Here is a 9,541-nt window from a genome sequence, read left to right as displayed (position 1 = left end):
ATATATATATATATCATTACTAATGCATATATATTAAAATAAAAAATAATTATAATTAAATTTATATACATACATAATATACATATTAAAATAAAACTAATTATAACTAACATATATACATATAATATATATTAAAAATAAGATTTATATGTATATATATTAGTTATATATACAAAATATACATATACAACTAATATATATAATTATAATTATATACAAATCCCTAATTAGTTGTATATGTATATTTTGTATATATAACTAATTATAATTATATATATTAATTGTATATGTATATTTTGTATATATAATTAATATGTATACATATAAATATTATTTTTAATATATATTATATGTATATATGTTAGTTATAATTATTTTTTAATACATATATTATGTATATACATAAATTTAATTATAATTATTTTTCTTTTAATATATATGCATTAGTAATGATATATATATATATATTTATATATTGGAGTTGTGTGTATATGTATTTTATTAATTATAAATAATTTTTTTTAATATATATTTGTATATATATATATATATATGAATTTATATGTATATATTAATTTAAATATATGTAAATAAAAATTTGAATATTTAATAATATTTTTTTGCTGAGTCAACACTTTTTGCTGAGTCAGCGGGTTTTTTTTGCTGAGTCATTGCTGAGTCAGCAGTTTTTTGTCGAGTGAACAGTAACGTTTAACGCCGTTAACGGATGAGTGGTTGATTTAGAAAAAATTTAAAAGTCTGGGTATTTATGTGGGAGTTATGAAAAGTTCATGTATTTATATGACAATTTTATAGTTTGAATATTTATGTAGGATTTTTGTAAAAGTTCGGGTATTTAAATGCGATTATCCCTTATTATTACTACCTACCTGAAAGCTCGATAAATTGATATTCGGCGTTTGTAGTTAGTTGTTTAGGCCCAAATATTCTCAAGCCCATAAGAAACCTTTTAGGCCCATTTGTTCTAAATGGGTAGAGGCCCATAAACAAATTCCTCGTTAGTTTACCCAAGAAACGAGAATCAAACGCTCTCTCTCTCTCTCTCTCTCTCTCTCTCTCTCTCTCTAACCTTCTTCTCCGTCGCTCTTCTCTGTGCTTCAAACCCTAATTCATAAGCAGAAGTTTCCAGCCAAAATTCTGAGTGAAGGGTAAATTCTCGATCTTACCTCTGGTTTCTGTACTATTTCTCTCTGGGTCGTTTGAACGAAGAAAAATCAAAGAACACACACATACACCGATATATAAACGAAAATACACAGATAATCTATGATTTCTGAGAAACGATGAAAACCCTCCAATACAGATCGTTCTTGATTTTATGATATTTTCCGTACATGAAGACATATTTATGTTAACTGCATGTTCAACCCGAGAAGAAGAAAAACCCTAAGAGATGAGTGTTTCTCCTCCACTCTTTATCCTGTCTGATATGATCTATTTCTGGGTTTCGTGTTTTTTTTACAAAGAACACAAACAGCCAAACGGGATCGAATCACTGGAAAGTAATTGATTTCGAGCCTTGATTTGTGATCTTGAATCAACTTCCACAACAGAATTAATTACTTGTGTGGTGGTGAGGAGAATCAATCGATGGGTCCGAGGATACGTAGTGTTTCGGTCTCTCTTTTTTTTTTAATGAATCGTGATATAAAATATGATAAATATTAAAATAGTATATATCAAGAACTTGTTATGGCCTATGTTGTCAGTGATTTTTCAGGTTTCGATGCTTCTGTATGTCATTCATTATGGATCCATGCGTGCTGTTATATTGATATGGCCTATGTTTTTTTTTTGTATTCAGGTTGATTCACCGGATCGGTCCAACTACATCCTATCCGGAGACAGAAGACAGTTTTGTTGTAATTAAATTGCATCTTTCCTCCCGACCCGTTGCTCGAATATGGGATCTATGGTACATGTCCCACCCCAACCACACTTTACAACTAGAGCTACAACCACTTGGTATATGGCCTATGTTGTATGCTTCTGAATGTCATTCCATTAAGATCCATGCATGCGTGATGTTAGATTGCCTTTTGAACGATTGAAATTAAAACCCACAAGAGAATGTTAATGAAGCACCGATCATGAAATCTCATAACCATTGGAGCACAACTTAAGGTTTGACCCCATCCATCCCACGTACGGACATAACCACTCTTGTAATCCTATAATTCTCTTATTTCAGTCCATAACAAAAACCCTAAAAGGGTAGTATTTTGTGCTTGTCTACTTTCCCGTTTAAGCCAGAAGAGATCAAACCAAGAAAAGCTTCTTCTTTGCAAGGGATAGTCAGAGCGCCCATCTGTGGATTGAATCCGAACTCTTCCTCAGCCCGTTTGATGAACCCCATGAACAAAGGATGGTTGATGTACGACACCGGAATGACGAATCTCTTCTTCTCCTCCTTGTGTTCTCCCACGTACACAGGGAGATGACCCTTTGGCACACGGCCATCCGACGAAGACGACGACCTGTTTTCCTTCACAAGGGAATACGGGTTTAAGATTTTCTTTGCATTGGAGATGCTTAATGACCTCATCAAACCCATCTTTGACGCTTAAGGACCAAAACAAGGGGATTATCGGACCAAAGAGGATAGTTCTAGGAAGGGTTTTGTGAGGAAAATGATTTGGAGAATGTCTCTATTTATAGTGTTTATGAGAAACTTTCAACCTAGGAAATTAAAGATTCGAGTTTTTTTTAATCGATAAACCCTAAAAATTCGTGGGCTGTTTTTGGAGCCATTTTCCCTCGTATTCGTCATCAATCTTCAGGCTCTGAACAACATGGCTGAGCTCATAAGGTCAAGTGGGGTCCGCTGACTCATGATTGACTTTTGCATCGCGAGAAGGGACAATGTGTGCGTAATCTCGCTTGTAAGTACCTTCGAGACTCTAGGGCCGTACGTTTCCATGCTCATATACTTAGACCATTGGTTCCGTTGTTATGATAATTGGACGGTCGAGATTTTTTATTTTATTTTATTCGCGGTTCACTAGAGATAGTTAGATGACAGATTGATTATTTCACGAATGCAAAAGTTATGGATCATCATTCATTAGTGCCAAATAAAATGGAATTCTAATTCAATTAACCGTGTAAATATAATATATGGCCGTCTTTCCCATGTTATCTTCAATTTGCTCGGACTCTAACACCGAAGCTCGATTTTGAGTATTTTCATTGATTCATTTCCTTCTTGATGTTCCATTTTAGAAGATATATATATAAATAAATCATTTGTTGAACGATAATGCCCGAGTTAATTGTATGATTGGCGCTCTTTTTCCTTTCAAATGTTTTTAAGGTCGGGAATTTAACATCCGAGATCGCTAGTATAATTTCTTCTATATGAGAATATAACATTTGTTTGAAACGACTATAATTAGCGTTTTACTTAAACGACAAATTAATACTTTTTCGATACGCGTTTGCGGTACTATTTGAAAACGATAAATTAGCGTGTTTTTTTCGAAACGACAAATTAGTATGTTTTTTTCGAAACGACAAACTAGAAAGTATATTTATACCGACAAATTAACGGTTTTGAAAACGATGCATTACTATTACCTTTTTTAAAACAAGAAATTTGAACTTTTTTCATACCTCCAATGAGATAGAAAATGAGTTCCAAATTAAGAAAACGGTTGTTTAAATAAAATGTAATATTGATTGATTAGCTTAATGGATAGCCTTATCCATTGGCAACTAAATATCCATCTTCAAAGGATGGCATTGTGACTATCAAAATGTATTGATTCATCCTTCATATGAATGCAACTAGTGAAACTATGTATAATATATTGTATATTTTTTTAAAATAGAATTATATAATACTATTTTTTTTTTCTCGTGTAGTCCAAAAGGGTGTGTGTTTTGTAATTTGTATGATGAAATAAATTACGGAGATTTATAAATTTATACATTTGGACAACAAGAAACAATAACATGTCAAAGTGCATAGTATACCCTAATTGAGTTCAGTTAAAGTATTGTTGTGGCAAATTCATATGTACAACACACTATTAATGTGTCGGAATTTTATTGATTGGTAACTGTTTGTAATACCCACTAGATTTGAGTAGTGTATTTGAAGCAACAACCAATATAATTATTAACCTAAATTGATAGTCACTGCCCGATCATAAAATGGATATTTCCAACTATATCTTTTTATTTATTTATTTTTAGTCCTAGGATTATATATATAATACAATCTACGCTAAGTAACATTAATTTTGAAAATTATCCGTTTTAACAAATATAATTTGAAGTATGTCGGTCCAATCAAAGCTTTTCTTACGAGGATCTTCATAAGTTTATTATCTATAAAGAAAATAACATATAAATATCTAAGTTTTTATAAAAACTTTCATATAAGTATTTAATTTTTAAAAAAATTTACATAAATATCTAAATTTTTAAAATTTTCCAAATACTTGAATTTTGAATTTAATAAAAAACTCAAAAATTTAGATATTTATATAAAAAAATTTAAAAATTCAAATATTTCTATTGAAAATTTATAAATTTTATAAATGATTGAAATTCTATAGTTTAAATATTTATTTATGATTTTTTTAACAAATCTAGTTATTTATATATACGATTTTTCATATCATATATAATCATATAAATAATTTTCAGATATCTCATATAAGTGTTACCAGCTTTTATAGATTTTTTTATATATTCGATGCACAGTGTTCCATGTGCGTAGTAATATCAGTTACTCAGATGATAACCAATTACATGCTATTCCAAAATTCTGAAAAAAAAAATAGAAAATAAAAAACCATTATATAAAAAAAATGGAGAAATGACTGCAGCTTTCAGTTGCGGCTATTAATGGGATCATGATTCAATTGGCACGTGCACTGACTCCAACATTTGATTTTATCCGTGTATATATATATTAAATATATTGGACGTGATGTAAGTCCTTCAATATATATTATATTGGATTCATACGTTTGCATATACATTAAATATATTATATATACGGTGTGATATTTATCTGATAAGGACGTGATGTAATCATGTAAGTCCTTCGATATATAAAAATTTTGCTTAACTTATAAGGATATAAAAGTTTAGGGCTAACTCTTCTTTGTACGTAATGATTTATTACAACAATTATTAACTGTCCCGTATACATATAAATTAAAATTGAATGGGAAGTTCACATATTAAATGCTACAGAGAAATTAAGGTAAAAAAAATATCACACTTAAAAAAGACAGAGAATAAGGTACATAACCTTTTTTTATTAATTAATCATTAGCTAATTGAAATATTTTTTATTATTCTTGCAAGGTCCATATAAATGTTATGAAAATGTGTAATATGAATTGAATTGTGTGGCCATAATATAAATATTTTTTTTCTATGCTTAAGAAACGCTTTAGAGTTCATCGCGTGAATGTGGCAATTAACTGAGTTCTGTTAACACTAATCAGATTTATTGATTTGATTTCACAAATTTGCATAGGCTAATGCATCAACAAAATAGACAACTTAAAGACTGTTAACCCAACAGATCGTGGGCGAGTGGTCAAGGTTGGGGTAGGAGATAACTACACCTTGAGATTGAGTGTTCGATTCCTGACTGGTGGGAAGAGAGGTAATTTCTAGGTTTATATGATCCATATACAAAGGCTGTTCTCGGGATGGAGGTTTACCTAGTCAGCGCGCCCGAAAGGGTGGCAGCTAGGGGTCCTCCATTATAAAAAAAAAAACTTAAAGACCGTAAAATATCGATATTCGACATATCGTTTCATTTTTATTTTTATTCTGTTTGATTATGCAATAAGGTATGTTTGGGGAAAGCGTTTAGTCTTATTCATCAACAAACATGATAATTAATAAATATCATAATTTCCACTACGTTTAGAATTTTTTTTTATATATGGTTCTATTATTTCCACAAAATAATATATATGGATAAAGGATTCTAAGTCGGTGTGTTTACGCTCCATATTTTAAGTGCACCTCTCATTTCCCTCGTTGATTAAACGCGAGATTTTGCAAGATCTACCAATATATTTTCTTTTGTCAGCTATTTATTTTCAATTGTAACCCGATAAAGGACCGAATGCAATCTTGAAAAACACATAAATCATTTCATACACCAACTCATAGCTAGGGGTGTCAAAAAAAATTCGAGGCTCGGTACTCGGTACTCGGCTTGAGTCCGCCCGATAAATTTACGGGTTTGGGCATACAAACTTATATCCGAATATATATCGGGCCGGGCCAAATTACGGACTCGGGCCGGGTTGAGAGCTATTAATAAGGAGATAGGTATCCTAATTCACCTGTCGGATTGGGACACTTTACGTGTTTGGTTCCTTGGATCATGACAAAATAAGGGCCTACGTTAATTAGTTTTCCTCATTTGACAAAACCTCGTTTATATTATTTGGAGAAAGGGAGTGTGATACTCGAATACACATTATATTCTGGGATTATCGGATCACAAAATTATTTTTTTTTTCCAAATATTTTTTGTATGTATGTATTCGTTGTGGGACACATATTCATGTGTCCAACTATATTTTGCATAATCTGCGTTTTTTTTAATAAAAACAAACATCGATTCTGTCGGTCTAAATAAGATAATTACAGGTTTCTATGTCCGGATCAGCTCCTCATCCGAGGATTTTCATAAGATTATTATTTAAGATCGGTCCAACAATTCATATATGTTACAAGATGTTTTTAATATAATTTTCCCAAATATTTGATGTTGTAGTAAAATAAATGTCCAAATAAAAAAAGGAGAATAGAGGCTTTAGCTAGTACGTATGTACATGTATATGTATATATGTATGCATGTATGTATGTGTTGACCAGCTGTACGGGTTGCATTGACTGTTATATTGCACTCGAATGATTTATGATGATAAAATGTGTGCATAGATATAGGCTATTTTCATATTTTGTAGGTGTTGTGGCCAATTTTTTTTATAATCTAAAAATTAATCGAATATTCGACTTAACTATATGTCTCAATCCATGTGAATGATTTTTCTCAAATGAAGATTCACATGGATGTTTGGAATTTCAGATTGCCAATTCAATGTTAGATTGTCGGATTTCGTTAAATAACTGCTTCAATATCATGTAGTTATCTAGGAGTCACTGTAAAGTTTATAAATTTAATTAAATTTTTGGAAAAGTTTGCGTAAAATTGTAAAAATTTTAAAATTCGTAAGTTAGTCCGATATATCAATCTAAGGGTTGATAATAAATTCATATATTTTTATAGAATTGTCACATTTTCTAACCGTATTTGTTTCATAATTTTGTGAAAAAATATGATTATTAATAATATAAAAAAAAAAAGCCAAAAGTAGTTTACAGTAACGCAAAGCAATTTAGCAGATTCCATAAAAGTTGTAAGTCATTACGAAACACATTAAATTCATTATCTGAATCTTTAACTCAAAGTAGATTTCATTGTACTGTCCAATCAGTGCCCATCTTTTTGTCGGCAATTAAGTGTGATTTAAATTCGTTTAAAATTACCGCAATTACTCGTTGGCACTTTGAGTATATTTTATTCTATTTGTTAAATGAGATTTGCCAGCATTAAAAAAAAACAAAAGCATACCATTTATTTATTTTTAAAAAAATAATTTTAACTAGCATTATTTAATTATTTTTTTGAAATTATTTCCTAGATAGAATACATATAACAGCATACTAAAGAATTACCAAACTCTGCACAATAAACCAAATATCAAATGAAAAATAAAAAGTTATATATATATATATATATATATATATTATCTTAAATCCATATTAAGAAACTGAATTCTTTACAAATTGAATGGTTAAAGAACTCATAGGAACGATCATTTCTTGGATCCAAAATTGAAGAAACTTGCTTGCAGTCTCTCATCATTCGGATGAAATAAAAATTATGAATACAGAAAAAGAACCAAGAAAAAACTTCAAAATGGGCTGAATAATGATAATCAAATGCCCATAATTATGAACCGCTAAGTGCAGAAGCAAGAGCCGTGAAGTAATCTTCGCTGCAAGGGATCGTAAGGCCGCCCATCGGATGGTCGAACCCGAATTCTTCCTCGGCCAGGTTTAACAAATCTTGGAACAAATGATGGTTCAGATAGGATATCGGGATCACGAATCTCCTCTTCTTGCACGTCTCCCCCACATAAACAGCCACGTGGCCCTTCGGCACGTTGTTAGTACCCGACGTGGCCAAGAGGCTCGCGATTCTCGCCGACAAACTTCTCCGAAGCTTTTGCTTTGCGTGAGACAATCCCGTCAATTGAATGCCCATTTCAGAAAAAGAAAGAAGATGGGATCTTTGAATAGTTTTAGTGGTTGATCAAGAAATGGTGTGTTATATGTCTGTATAATATTTATATATATATATATATATATAAGTAAATATGTGGATACGATGAGTGTAATTTGTAAGAGGAACATATCAGGTGGAGGAAATGGTTGAAGTCCACATGCTTGTGTCTTGTCCTTTTACAAAAAAAGCTTTGTTCTTTTGGGAGTATTTTACGAAACATGTCATGACCCTACAAGTGTTTTTGATGAATCGAACCGAAAATTGAAATGGAGAAAACATGCAGACACAACTTGTGAAAATTATTGTGCATTAACATGTCCCCAATTGAAAAAAAAAAAGAATAATGCTTCCAAGTTAATCTTATTCGGAGAATTTTCATAAAACGAGACGATTCATTTGACCCTACAAGTGTTTTTGATTCAAAATGTTATTGATTTCTGAATCTTGGGTATACCATTTGGTATCGGGTATTTGGAAATTCGACACAAAAAACTTATATGAAGTAATTAAGCACCAATTCCCCGGATTTCACTTGGAAATGTAACAACGAGAATAGGAAAGAACGATGAAAATTTAACGTGATTCGATCATAAATATTACCCCCATTAACCGTTGATTTGATTACGGTAATGTTTTATGAGGTAATTTCCTCACGTTTTGATAATAAGTTAATGTGGTAAAGCAAAAGCATATGCATTTGTTTGCAACCACTTTAGAATATATGTCTGAATATTCAGATGGACTGAACTTACCCTTAAAAGCAAATCAAATAAAAAAAAAGAGATCTATAAATGGACAAAATTGTAGAGACAGAGAGCACCTAATGGTTATCGTTTAGTCTTTTCTCATGATGAACAAAAAAAAAATCTTTTTCTTTTCTCTCTTCTGTATCTTCATGTGCTAAAGTGGATCATACTATATATAGATAATGATGAAATGGAATTTATATTTCTAATCTTGCTTGTTGTTATCCACTTATAACTTTGGACTGTCTTGAATTATTTCAAGGTCAAAAAGGCAAATCATTTTATTCGGAGCCTAATGCACGGGCCGAGGCTTCATCAACCACACGCAGCGTTTGACCGCAAAATTTTTTTTTTTAAAAAAAAAGCCAAGTTTTTGGAAGATCTCATGAAGACCCCATTGGTGGATATCAATGTTCTGCAATATCTTTTTAATGGA

At 31.0% G+C, this 9,541-nt stretch overlaps 2 protein-coding genes across 2 annotated transcripts; both read right to left on the bottom strand.

Moving 5' to 3' along the window:
* Positions 1 to 2,098: 2,098 nt before the first annotated feature.
* LOC104819634 (auxin-responsive protein SAUR21-like) lies at positions 2,099 to 2,606 on the bottom strand. The gene has a single exon (XM_010549784.2). The coding sequence runs from the start codon at positions 2,573 to 2,575 to the stop codon at positions 2,228 to 2,230; it is 348 nt and encodes a 115-aa protein (XP_010548086.1). The 5' UTR covers positions 2,576 to 2,606; the 3' UTR covers positions 2,099 to 2,227.
* Positions 2,607 to 7,841: 5,235 nt separating this feature from the next.
* LOC104819633 (auxin-induced protein 15A-like) lies at positions 7,842 to 8,395 on the bottom strand. The gene has a single exon (XM_010549783.1). It carries the CDS (start codon positions 8,336 to 8,338, stop codon positions 8,024 to 8,026), a length of 315 nt encoding a protein of 104 aa, XP_010548085.1. The 5' UTR covers positions 8,339 to 8,395; the 3' UTR covers positions 7,842 to 8,023.
* Between the last annotated feature and the right edge of the window lie 1,146 nt (positions 8,396 to 9,541).

This window comes from Tarenaya hassleriana, unplaced genomic scaffold, assembly GCF_000463585.1.
Source record: "Tarenaya hassleriana unplaced genomic scaffold, ASM46358v1 Cleome3, whole genome shotgun sequence".
Taxonomy (NCBI): domain Eukaryota; kingdom Viridiplantae; phylum Streptophyta; class Magnoliopsida; order Brassicales; family Cleomaceae; genus Tarenaya; species Tarenaya hassleriana.
Note: the sequence above shows the minus strand (reverse complement) of the source record. Positions and strands in the feature narration are given on the sequence as shown.

Bases quoted from the DNA above. Each gene is read 5' to 3' on its own strand.
- LOC104819633 (XM_010549783.1), bottom strand. From the start codon at position 8,338: ATGGGCATTCAATTGACGGGATTGTCTCACGCAAAGCAAAAGCTTCGG.
- LOC104819634 (XM_010549784.2), bottom strand. From the start codon at position 2,575: ATGGGTTTGATGAGGTCATTAAGCATCTCCAATGCAAAGAAAATCTTA.